The 13,491-nt window shown below is 41.9% G+C and overlaps 1 protein-coding gene across 4 annotated transcripts in view; it reads right to left on the bottom strand.

The window, feature by feature from the left end:
- The window catches only part of AKT1 (AKT serine/threonine kinase 1), a 78,876-nt gene that overhangs the window by 13,130 nt on the left and 52,255 nt on the right, over nt 1-13,491 (bottom strand). For all 4 annotated transcript variants that reach the window (XM_084208547.1, XM_084208546.1, XM_084208545.1 and 1 more), the window contains 6 exons: nt 10,063-10,194; nt 9,831-9,896; nt 7,918-7,986; nt 7,079-7,204; nt 5,659-5,787; nt 1,149-1,363 (listed from right to left, as the gene is read on the bottom strand). In XM_084208547.1, the coding sequence (XP_084064673.1) occupies nt 1,149-1,363; nt 5,659-5,787; nt 7,079-7,204; nt 7,918-7,986; nt 9,831-9,896; nt 10,063-10,194 (737 nt within the window). The remainder of the gene's footprint in view (nt 1-1,148; nt 1,364-5,658; nt 5,788-7,078; nt 7,205-7,917; nt 7,987-9,830; nt 9,897-10,062; nt 10,195-13,491) is intronic.

Here is a 13,491-nt window from a genome sequence, read left to right as displayed (position 1 = left end):
CTGGACAGGAATGCTGTTGGCAGGAGCTGCAGCCAGGCTCGCAGAGCACAGAGCCTGGGGGCTGCTCATCAATTACACAACCTTCTCCAGGAGGTCCTCTCACAGGCACTGGGTTCAGGAGGGGCTGCAGCTGTTGCCACCTTGTACAGGGCTGGCCATGTTCCCCACAGCACCACTAAGATGGATCCTCCAACATTAAAAACTGTGGATTTGCATTATGACACCTCCCAACAGGATTTTCCATCAAAAAATAGTGAAGGAAATAGCCTACAGTGATCCTAGATAGCCTACAGACAGAAATCCTTGCTACAAGTATCCAGGTAGTGGCAAATCTCATTTCCCTGCTACACACAAGCACAGAGACTAAACAAACACCAGAAAGTAAACCGGAATTCTCTGCTTGCACCTCACATGAAAGGTTTCCTATTTGGGGCCTACTAACAGTGGAAGGTTCAGAACAGGAGACCAGGGGCAGAGTCACAATATTATTTGTTTTAAAAATGTCTGGGTTGACAAGATGGCAGGTTTTTAAACTGATGTTTATCTCTGTGAAGGTCAACATCCTTTTTGGATCTTGTTCCATTTTCTGTTTGTTAGCCATTAGGGGCTTCTTTTGTGATTTTTTTTCTGGTTTTAAATCAAGGGTTATTTTTTAAAAAATACAGCAATAAAAGAAAAACAAAAACAAAAGGAGGAAATAGGAGAAGTCAATTGAGCATGGTATAAACTCCACTACAAACATGGTACAAACACTACCACCTACTGTCCAAAGCAGGACGCTAAAACACTGGCACATAACTAGACAAAAATTCAGGAAAAGGACAGCAGTCTCAACTGCAACAGAAGGCAAAAGCATTTGGGGTAAAGCATCACAGCAGCCACTGGTTTCATTACAGCCAAAGGTAGGTTAACTTGCTTTTCCCCAGGCTATAGTTTTACTGTAATGGCAGCCACCATACTCAGAAGTTTAGCACCAAAGCTCCTTTGCATTACTATTTATGCTGTCAGCTCATTTAAAAAGCTAAAAATAAATGAGCAGATCCATTTGCTGCATCTTGTTGGATAATCAATTTGAATGGATTAAAAATTAAATTACAGTTTTGTCTCAAATACCTTTAAAAAGTGCAACTATTAAGCAACAGCCTCACCTTTGCTTAGGGTCTTTCTTCAGCAAACCTGACAAGAGGGATTTTGCTTCAGGTGACAATGTGCGTGGAAATCTGATCTCCTCCATCAGGATGAGTTCAAAGAGCTTTTCATGGTCCTGATTGTAGAAAGGGAGCCGGCCACACATCATTTCATACATCACAACTCCTAAACCCCACCAGTCCACTGCACGGCCGTAGTCATTATCCTCCAGAACCTGCAGATTTTAAGGAAAAGGCTTTAGAAGATACTCCTACACCAGGCATGAACACACAACTCAAGAAGCAAAACTGACCCCAGCAAGTCCATCTTTGATGACACAGCCATATCTACACCAGCAGAGTATTTGCAGAAGAACCATGTGAAAAGAACTGGCATCCATGCTCACTATCCTGAGTGAGCAGAGGGGGGAAAAGGAGGCAGCAGGTATGTTACAGCACCTTTCTTGTCTTCTTTCTCCCATCCTCCCTCATGTTATAGTCATGATAAGCACAACCTCTGAAAGTCCAAAGGCCAAGAACTGTTCTCACATTACAGACCTAGCTCACTCTCACTTATTCATCACAAACTGTTCCAAACAGGATCCAAGTTTTTAGAAAAACCCCTACCCACGAAGGAGCCAGTACAGGGAGAAAAGGTCATCAACCTGCTCCTTCACAAGCAAAAAGCCAAACATATCCACCATTTTCTTATTAACCTGCACCCCAAGGGGGTGACTCTGCACACCCTAAAAGACCACCCACAAATACTCAATGACTAATCTATATAAAACACTAAAAGCCAGAACAACACTTCTAACATTTGACCGGCTCTCAAGCTGTAAAATGGCAGCCAAATTGTCTGGAAATGTTTCCCCTCCAACCCTCTGCCCTGCTCCAAAGGCACTTCTGCCTCTGCTTAGAGGGCTGCAAACACAGGAACAGTCAGTGGGGTGGATTTCTGCCAGGTCTCACAGCAAAAGGAGCCCAGCACAGTTCATTCTTCCCTTCCCCTGGGTACTTCTACCTAGAAAAGCAGCAGCTGGTGCAGGGATTTGGGACCCCAGCAGCTCTCTCCACCTCTCCTGCTTGCTCCAGAGAAGCCCTGCCACAGTGCATTTCTGATCTTCTGCACAGAGGGTTGCTGAAGGGAGCGGGGAGTGTTTTGTGGCCAGTGCAGTGGATGTTACCAGGACTTCTCTAGACTCTGTGTCTCCTATGCAGTTGTCCGTAGCTGACACCAACATCTCATGTTCCAAACCCTGTCCTCAGGTTTTAGTTATCATCTTTACTCCTTGCACAGGCCTGCACTGAGCTGCTTACTCTTGCTGAGAGCATGAACCACAACTGCACCACCATCCTGTTTTCTCACTGGACAGCGTCTGTGTGAGCTTTACATTCCTGCAATTCAGAATACTTAACATTCAAAATTAAAAAGGTAAAAGAGCCCAAGTCGGTGCAAGTTTAACAAAAGCAAGATCTTTACGTCTTATAAATCTTGATATAAAGGTTTTGCACATAAAAAAGAACCATCAAGGCACTTCATATAACAACTGTTTGCACTCTGCCTCTCTTTATTCACTAATTATTCCCCTTAATTATCTGAACGAGGGAGAGGGCCTGCAGTAAAAATCAAAAGGCTGCCAGGTATTAGATTACCCCACGTCGGTCTATTTCCAGCATCCCCGGCCGTATGATTCACACCAAACGACAGCTGGCTGTGCAGCTGCCCCCTCCATGTACGCGGCCGGCACAGCTGCCGCCGGCTGGGATTCCAGGAGCCGGCCCCGTCCTTCCCGAGGCACGGCAGCCCTCGGCTCACGGAGGAGATTGTGTGACAATGCAGCTCTGGGATTCCAGGAGCCGGCCCCGTCCTTCCCGAGGCACGGCAGCCCTCGGCTCAGGGAGATTGTGTGACAACGCAGTTCCCGCTCTGAGTCACCCCGCTCAACCAGCGCTTCCTGTTCACACTCCCCTACGCTCGGCTTGCCTAAAATAAAACACTCACACGGTCTCCGATTTGTATTTTTGTTTTTTAAACTGCTGCAAGAGATGCAATATGAGAGACTGAAAGAAAAAGAAAACCACAGAAGCCTTTGTTGTGCACGTAGTTAATGTTACAGGTGCTTCTGAAATGCAGTAAACACTTCACATGTCACTTTAAAAAGTGTATTAATACTCTGTATTATAAACTAGATTACTAACTACAACAATTTCCTTCACCTCCATTAATTTTAAACAGAATATAGAATGCTTATTTCTTCAAAGTTCTTTAGCACAATGAGCATATCATCGTATTAGTGACTGCGTAGAAGAGAGCAATGGTGTGAGTCTCAAAACTGCACCATAACAAAAAACTATTGCACTCATCCATGATTTATTGCAAGACACTGGATAGCTGGGGAGTAGTAAAGTAACAAGGTCATTTCACTTAAATTAAGGGATCATAATTTCTTAACGAGCAGCTCTAGACTGCTGTGAGATGGAATTCAAAAGAGAGGCAGAACAGCTGTACACATCACAGCCATTGATGTATCTGACACATCAAAGCTGACATGGTTCAGTCACTGTCATCCATGCATGAGATTCCAGTATGAACCTAAAAACAACGACACAACAACTGTACAGGCACACTGCACACTGCTGTGCCAGACTCGAGTTACAAATGCAGACAGGAGCATCGACACCCCTGCTTTGAAGGATGTATGACCTTAAATGCACAGAAGATCATTTGCACACAATTTCCAGATTTTTGCATGCTATCAACCAGATGACAAAAGCCTCCCCAGAATCTAACACTCCAGCTCACAGATGGGACTTGCAAGTAAGGGAGAGAACTGAGTTAATCAAAAGGATTTGTCCTTCAGGGTTTTTGGATGAGCCAACTCATCATAAATATTAAAAAAGAAAAAATATTAGCAAGTAACTGAACAGAAAGAACAGCCCAACCGCCTGCACAGGGAATCCCTACATTCCAAGTTAGGAAAAACCAAACCAAAACAATAAATATTTTTAACATCCTCATAAAATCCTTGATGAGAAACTGAAGTTGAGCAATTGATTTTAAGAGGGAAGCTGAAATAAAAGGCATGTTTATGAATAATAAACACTCCGTCATGCTGCTAATTACTCTCTGCATCAGTAAATCTCAAATTGTGGTGCATGGACCCCAATTTAGATTCACTGAAGACTTCTGGTGATCCATGGAAAAGCTGGCAGTCATCATGAGACTGGCTCCGCCTCTTTGCTGCAAGCTACTTCGACAGGTGCCCATGTTCTTCATTATTACAAAGGACTGGAGGCCCTTGAAAGCAGCTGGGAGTTAAAAAAAAAAACCAAAAAAACAAACCAAAACCAAACAAAACCCAAGAGCATGCTGCCACCACTATGAAAGCAGGGAGCACAAAAGCGCTGATCAGCAAAGACATCAGCTCACTGCAGAAATATTCCTCCTCCACGCTGGTTTCCCATCTTTGTTACTTTTGCACAGTTCAATTCAAGGCAGGTTTGCAATGCTCAAGTCTCCTCTCAGAGGAAAGCTGTGGCAACAATCCATAACCTGCCTGCAGCCCAAGGCTCACTTCTGTGTGTGCCCTGAGCAAGATGGAAATGTAAATGCCACGGGAAGCAAAGCCCCACTCCAAGGGAAGCAGCCCTCATGCAAGGCACCCCACCTTGGCTCGGGCTTCGTGCCCTAGAGTCCAGGAGTTTGCTTTCACACAGCTCGGAGTGTGCCCAGAGCACCGAGTGTACACGCATCCCCTACAACCTGACCTCACTTCTCATCCACCCCAACTCCCCCCCAGCTCTAACACCACCTCTGCTGCACAACTCAGAGTGCTTCCAGGAACAAACCTGCAAACATGCATTTGCATTCTGCACTTGAAAAGGAAAAAAAATCCACACAAAAAAGAGTTACCCAAAACTGTTTGGGAACTGAGATCCCCTGCCTGGATTCATTTCCTCTGAAACTGGAGTGCTCAAATCAACACTGAAAAATACCTCGTGCTTTTATAGTCATAAAACAGTCAGAACTTTTAATGCATGCCATGCTAAATAATGCAGAAACAGATTGGTCTGTCCTGTTTCTGAAAGCATGTCACCTTTTACTGTCCTCAAATAGTAAAAGAATTGGGACAATACTTCTACTTCTCAAGTGAAGTCCTACTGATAACCTTTCAAATAGGAAAACACATAGAAAGCTGCAAAAAAGATAATCTATCATGAAATATTTGAAGTGATTAAAAGGGCTTTTTTAAAAACTATATATTTGACACATGAAACAAGCAGTGTTCCAGTAAAATGTACATACTCTGTCAAGTGGAAGAAACTACCCCGCCAAAAAATTATCATGTATCATTATGCTAAAGATGTGTTCCAGATCATGATGAATAAAGGAGTCTCAGGATGTGTAATTATATAACAGCAGTTAGTGCATGAGCACATCATGGCACAGGAATTATTCTGTACTCCTACTGCTACCACGGAAGGCGTGAAAGAAGGCAATTTAACACAGCAGCCAACATAAACATACCTCTGGTGCAAGATACTCTGGAGTGCCACAGAAAGTCTTCATTGTTGCTCCATCCTTGATGCCTTCTTTACACAGTCCGAAGTCTGTTATTTTTATGTGTCCATCTTTATCCAGCATAAGATTTTCCAACTGGGAAGAAAAGCCAAATTAAAATACATGATTACCTGTAATATACACTAATCCTGAGCAGGATAATCCAAGACATGAATTTTACAGATTCAGTTTTGAACCTCATCTCACTGGGGTCAGAGCCACAGCAGCTGCCAGAGCATGTAAAATGTAAATATACACTGGTAACATTTTGCTCAGTTCTTTAGGGAACATAAAGTAACTAACTTGTAGTCTTGGGGTAACCAACCATATATACAGAAAGAATGCAGAACATCAACATTGTATTTATGCTTCTACAGTATCATCATCAATAGAACACCAGTTCTTTAGAAAGTATATTAAATATCCCCCTCACACAACTTCATCCCGGCTTTTACTCTGATTTTATTAAATAATCTGTACCAGTAAGTAATAGCATAAAATAAATAAAATAGAAATCATATGCAAGATTAAGGAATCACTTCCAAAGAGACCCTTTAAATAAGAATCAGTATATGTATTTACTCAGCATATGGTACCCATACCACCCAGAGCCTCTAATTTTTGAGAAAGTCACACAAGTATTAGGACAGTTTCCTCAGTGTATCAACTGAAGTGCTTTAGAGGGGTATCACAGTGATATGGAGACAAAATCCCAGCAGAGATCCCAAAATTACTCTGACATAGTCTGAGAACATTATTTAGGGACATTCTAAAATGAAGCATGCTCTGTAAACTACCAGGATCCCTTCATCCTGTTCTGAAAACTCTTCTCAGAAGGAAAGAAAATGCTATTGTTGCATTTTCCACAAGCATTTCTCAAGTCTCTTTGCCCTGAGATACCTTGTTTGGTTGGGGTTTCTTTTCCCCTTCTGTGCTCCTCAAACAAATGGGTAACTTGAAGCATAGGCAGTTTTCTAACTGCAAGCAGCAACTATGGAGATGATGTGAGCACACTGCAAGGAAGCACAACATCCATGCAGTGTGAACTTCCATCTCTCTGGTAAGACCAGGATTATGTTCCACCGTGCAGAAGCACCAGCAAAGTTTCTCTCAGAACATAAGGAGGCAAGTGAAAATGAAACCCCTGTAGCCCAGTAACCCTTCAAGTTCTCTGAAATGCTGCCAGAGTCACAATAAATGCCTTATGCAGCTTCTTGGACTATCAAAGGGTTTAGACATCCTGTAAAGTCCAGCCCAACAGCTGCAACGACAGTTTGGATAAAGTTCAGTCAGGAAAGGATTTCTTAATAGTTCAGGATCATTTGCTTTTTTTAACAACAAACAAAAAGCCAAACCCCAAAAGCCTGAAAATGATTTTTCTACGTACCTTCAAATCTCTATAAACCACATTCTTCTCTGAATGCAGGTAATCCAGCGCTGAAACAATCTCAGCCCCATAAAACCGAGCGCGGTCTTCAGAGAAGACACGCTCTCTTGACAGATGGAAAAACAACTACAAGAACAGAAATTTGTTAACTGTAAATGTTTCTAAATTATGCCTTGCAGTTCACAAGCCATCCTGCTTGGAAGATGCTATTAACTAAGAGAAAATCCCTTCCCACCCTCACCCAGCTGAGTTCCCAAATGTGTTAAAAAGCATCATAAATTAAATTATTAGATAATTATGTCTCATATTCACAGACACACAGTGATAACCAGTTCATGTACTACAGTCTTACAGGTTCAGAAAATTATAAAACTATTTTTGACTGAACTATAATTACATATTAAAACTAAAGCCTAATGCATGATTTAAGAGAAATGTTAATATTCCAACTTTTCCTTCCTTACTCTAATAGCAGTCAGCAGTTTCTAGTTCTCCCAAGTATACTCACAATATTAATTTAAGTGTTAAAACTTGTCTGACAGCTAGAGCAACTAGAAAGCAACCTTGCCTTCTTGAACTTCTGAATGTCAGATTACAATATCCTGCTGTCATGTAGAATATGAACCTATGCCCAAAATCTCTATGTTCTAAAAATGGAGTTGAAAAAATTAAGAGCCTTACTTCTTCTTATTAGTTAAACCTGTGAACAGTTCTGTTTAATTGAGACAACTTGGATTAATTAGAATTTCAAAAACTGGCCTTAGCTAAATAATGTCAAGCAAAATTAGTAGCAGAATAGGAAAATCCTGAAGTATTAAACATTGTTGTATTTCCCTTACCTCCCCTCCATTAGCATACTCCATAACAAAACACAAGCGATCATGTGTCTGAAAGGAATACTTTAAAGCCTGAAACAGATTTAAACCAAAACTTAGAAGACAAATCACAGTGACAGTTAAAAAAGCATTTTTAATAGACTTTCAGAAGCAGACATGAAATTTTCTATTTTAGTGAACGTTTTGTCCTTAAATCTTATATAATGCTTTTATTTTCCTGTTGCACCTGAGGACTGATTCACTGCCAACTTATTTCACTAAATAAATTTAATAAAACATTAAACAAATTCCTTGCAGAAGCTATCATCACCTAAAATGCTGCAAAACAAAGTCCTGGCCCATTAACAGGGACTCAAAGTTTACCAACAGTGACTGAAATTTCCTCCTCTGGCCACAGGTTCAACTCACAGAAAAGAGGCCACAACCAAACACTAGAGCACAAGGTTTCACCACACTGGCTACAAGACCTCTCATATGAAACACACATATTTTCACACACCAGCACCCTGGCCTCTGCCCTGCTGCCTGCAACTGCTCCCTGCTGACAGCCTGCCAGGGGATTGGCCAACACTGGCAATACCAATTTGTGAGCAATTCACAAAAGCAGACCAGATGGAGGCTGTGATGGAGAGTCACAAGGTGCCTGTGCATAGTCCTGTCACACATATTCCAGTAGCAAGAGTAACATCAACTTGTTTGCCATAGTATTAAGATTTTTCATCACAGAATATGTTGGAAAGGGCCCAAAAGGATCATCAAGCCCAACTCCTGGCCCTGCACAGGACCACCCCAAGAATCCCACAAGGGACCTCAGAGTTTTGTCCAAATTTTTCTTGAACTCTGTCAAGCTGGTGCTGTGTCCACTTCCCTGGGGAGCCTATTCCAGGGTCCAACTACTCTCTGGGTTAGAACCTTTTCCAAGCACCCAAGCTAGACCCAGTCTTGTAGCTAACGTCTCAAGACAGCCATTGTTCTGGATACTTGGGTTTATAAAAGCATTAAAAAGAAAATACTACATATGATATTATTGTCTTCATTACAAAGGGTGGCACTTTTCAACCAGTCATGTTTTTTCTGGAAAAATGAAGAACCAGGTTTTAGATGTGTCAACATCATTGAGTTTACTCAACACAAGCAATATTTACTTCCAGAGGTCATGCTTAAAAGGTCTGAGTTCCAGCTAAGCCCTTGTACCTGGCCAAATGAAACAACCAGGATCCTACACAGTCTCTTAGAGGCTTTAAGCAGTTGTAAAAAATTCAGAGACAACTTGTAGTAAATATGACAAACAAAATCTTGAGATGGAACTTGATATCTGAACTCAGCCCAGAGAGACTGCTGGCACTGGAGGTCTAAAATGAGATTATGGATTGACTTTACAATTCAAAAGGAAAGCAGCAGATAAAGCACAGTCTTGCTCTTCTCCTTCCCATTACACATGTTCCTACCACTATCCTTTGGCTGGCATTACCAGTGCTCTGATTCCACTGGTGAGCTGTATCTGGGAGCTTAAAAAAAACAACAAAGACAAAATCAAAGGTTTTTCTCCCCAGTATATCTTCCTGAATTTGTCACAAAAGCAGAGCCATCCTGACCTCTGCTACAAAGGGGAGACCAAACATTAGAAGGGCAAGGAAAGCAGATACTCCTCTCAAGATAGCAATTAAATGGGTGAGCTCTAATGTCAAACCACAGCCTGAAACACTGTCTTCAAGAGGTGCTGAGGACCTGCCCTGCAAGAATCAGAAAACTTGAAAAAGTATTTTCATTTATGCACCCCTAAAATGGAAGGCTACAAAAGTGCACAGCCACTCTGTAAACACAGACCTCAGATGCATTAAGTAAGAAACAAAAAATAAGGAAAGCCTTGGTGGCGGGGATATCAAGTTACACTGTGCAGAGGCAGAAATGCTTACTGTTAGGAACGGGTGCCGAGAGTTCTGTAAAACCCGGTTTTCTGTCAGCGTGTGCGCTACTTCATCCTGAAACGCAAGCAGAAGGAAATCAGCAAAGTGATTCCCCAGATCAGGGGTCCATTTCAAACACTAAAGGAGCAATTATTTACAACTACTCCGAGAATCCTTCCCATAACTTTGACAAAGGCTGTATCAAGGGCAAACACCTTCCCAAAGTTTCCCATCTACTCACCTTTGCTACAATGACTTCCTTCTTCAGAATTTTCATAGCGTAATACCGTCCAGTTGCTTTTTCTTTAACTAAAATGACCTTTCCAAAAGTGCCTTTTCCCAGTAGCTTAAGGTATTCAAACTCATTCATGGTCTGTTAACGATACAGATAAAGAAGAAATGAATTACATGATCTAACAAGAAGTGTATTATTCTCAGACCAGAATTTCTCATTCACGTGAGAATGCATCACATATGTCGCACATGTGGGTTTTTTAATCCTTTTGTTTAGTAGAATTCAGGAGCAGAAATGATTCTTCCACAAAAATGAATGCCAGTGCACTCCCAAAGATAATCAATCAACCTATCTACAGAAAACCATAAGCTTTCAATTAACTGAATGCTCTGTTGCATGATTCAACACTGAACTGTACAAGTAACACTGAACATATTAATCCACAGCCATTCTGACCTCTTAGCCAGTGCAGACATTCATTAAAAGGCACATGCGGCTCTGATTGCAGGGATTAAACCCACACCTTTTTTCTGATGTCCCCCACCTCTCTAAGAGATCAGTTTTCTTGTGCTGCATTGAACAGTACCAAAAACCACAGACAAAATGACTCTGTGTAAGGTCTCTATCTACTTGCTCAACGGGACTTTCGAAAGGGCTTTCCAGTGGTTAATGCACTCAGAGTTGGACACATGGGGGAAATACCAACCAGATATTCTCAAGAGGTCAAAACAACACAAAACACTTGCTGGCAAACTTTAGAAAAACAGGCTACTTTGGTAAAGGTTTACTACAATATCCAATCAATATAAAACACTTCTCAAAACATTAACTTGGACCATTCACCTTAGCAAACTATGAATCCATTTGATGGTAAATTACTCAAAATATTCCAACAAGAGGGAATGAGGAGAAAAAGACAGGAAAAATCTAGAAAAGCACACATACAGCTACTAGCTCCTGGGTTCTAGCTGAGTTCAGACAGAAACCCCAAGAACAGGGAGGGTCTAGACAAGGTGATGGCCTCATGTTTGGCCCTAAATATCCCTTGGCCTTCATGGCTCTTTCCCCCATGTGGGACTGTGGTCATCTGGCCTCTCAGGAACTGGGTTAGGGGAGAATGGAGCACTGCCTCTGGTGTGTCAGTGACTGGCAGCTCTGCCAGGCTGGGATACAGGCTCTGGGGAGAGGTGGGGCACTTCACTGTCTCACCAGAGCAAGGCCTCACCTGCCCCTTCCCCCACACATGCACACCAAAATATCCTGAGACATCACATCTTTCCAGACTCTGACAACCACCCCATGCCTCAAGACGGGATCACAGTAATGATACCTTTCCTCTTGTGGTCTGATCTAGCAGACAGAGCAGAAAGGAAAGAAGAGGAAAGTACACTAAAACTCATACAATGATCAATTGCTATTCCAATAACCAGAACATAAGTCTAGTTAGTATCCTCCTAAGCAGTGCTTTCCACTCCCTCCTCCCTGCAGGTGAGGTGTGATGCAAATCAGGATCCAGGGGAAGAGTTCATGAACCATTCTTTCAGCTGCAGTGCCTGAAGAGTCCAGCAGTTCGGTCCATGATTTCCTGTGTGTTTCTTGAGACAGCACTCCTTTTCTGTGAGGTTTTATACAATTTTAAGCAATTATTTTTGGTACTTGCTGGACCTGTAAGCTGGGCTCCAAAATAGCTTGGTGAGTTCAATTTAGGATTCTTTATGACTTATTGATAGTGCAATACAATGCACTCCTTGTCAAACTCTGTAAGGATCAATAGTTAGGCTGTTTTGCCTTTCGGAGTCCATTATCTTATAGATCCAGGTATCAGTACCACCTGAACAAATATACATGTCCCAGTTTACCACTGTTATCCCTCCCACCAAGCCGGTTTCAGGGGGATTACCAGAACCTGCACCCAGGGAAAGAGGAAGAGGTCAGTGGGCACCATGGGAAACAACACTCAGTAAAATTCTACTAAGTAATTGTCTGAATTGCCTCAGGGGTGGGGTCCAATACATACCAACACTCCATCATTCCAACCTCCTCAGCACATAACTTTAGTCAAGGTCCTGAGCTTGGACCAGATACTTTCCAACTTTACCAGACACTTCAGCAGTTCTCAAACCCCAAATCTTTTTTCCCTTAGTCACTTATGCCTTTCTCATCTACAGCTGGAACTTCCCAGCTCCACATCAGTTCCATTGTCAGCCCTTTTTCTCCTTCATTCCAGGGCCACCAACAGTTCAACATCCTCTTCTTGTGCACAATCATGCCTCACACATTGCTTACCATTACTACACAAGCTTCCCTCAATACAGTCATTTTATGCTCTGCACTGAGAAGACAGGAAGAGGTACACAAACTTATTTCCATCATCATATGAAATCCTATCTGTGAGCCCCCAAAACTAAACTGGAGGGAGGAATCTTTCCACTCACTCTGGCAACCGGAGGAAAAATGTGAACACCTCAAAATTTTGCAGCAACAAACTTACATAAACATATATGAACATAAATATCTTAAAACCCTTCAAGATAAAAAACATGAAAATGCATGATGCAGCAAAGGACAGCAACTCCCCTGTCCTATCACCACTTCATCCTCCCATGGAACACTTCTAGAAGGAGAAAACTTGGTCCCACTCAGACCTACTTCAAAAAGAGGAAGCATCTACTTGGCAATCTTTTGTGTTCTCTGCTATAGAAAATTTAATTGAATAATTAACAGTCTGTGAAAATAACCTTAGAACACATAAAAAATGCAACCATCACTAATGAAACTTAAGTTATCTAGGATCTTAACAACACTGATGAGCATTCTGAGCCTCGTAGGCCGACTTGAATTAGAGGACCTAGCCATTCTTTTGAGGCCTTTTCACTTTAGACAAAACAGTTTTAATTGGATCTACATATTCTGTTACATCCAATTTTGCAAATTTGGACTCCAGTCCAAAAGCCAACCAATAACATATATTTATTCTGTGTGTGTGATGTCAGACTGGTCCTTAGGGAAAAGGACACCACTCTCTTTTCTTTCTTGCTCACTACCTTGAAACCACACTTGCTACTACAATTGTTAGGTACAAAGTCCTGCTAGGATGGTTAACTAAAGCAGGAGCAAACAACACTGCTGGCATACTGGGGACACTGTTCTGAAAATAAAGATGATAAACCATTTAATGTATTTAATTTTAGATTTCAGACTTCACTGCAGCTTTCTCTCCAATGGATTTGCTGTTTACTGTATTGTCCAATACAGTCCCTCTGTGCTCCTCTTTGTCCAGAGCTGACTTTAATCACATAATTTAGATGTCTCCAGCTGCAGATCTCACAGCTGTGTGTATAGTTAGTCCTTTCCGCTTCTGCTTAAGCAGCTCCTTATTCCACTTCCAGACATTCACTGAGTCTTCTGCCTGGTCAGGATATACTTGAACATGCA

The sequence above is a fragment of the Fringilla coelebs genome (assembly GCF_963513975.1).
Source record: "Fringilla coelebs genome assembly, chromosome: 6".
Classification (NCBI taxonomy): Eukaryota; Metazoa; Chordata; class Aves; order Passeriformes; family Fringillidae; genus Fringilla; species Fringilla coelebs.
Note: the sequence above shows the minus strand (reverse complement) of the source record. Positions and strands in the feature narration are given on the sequence as shown.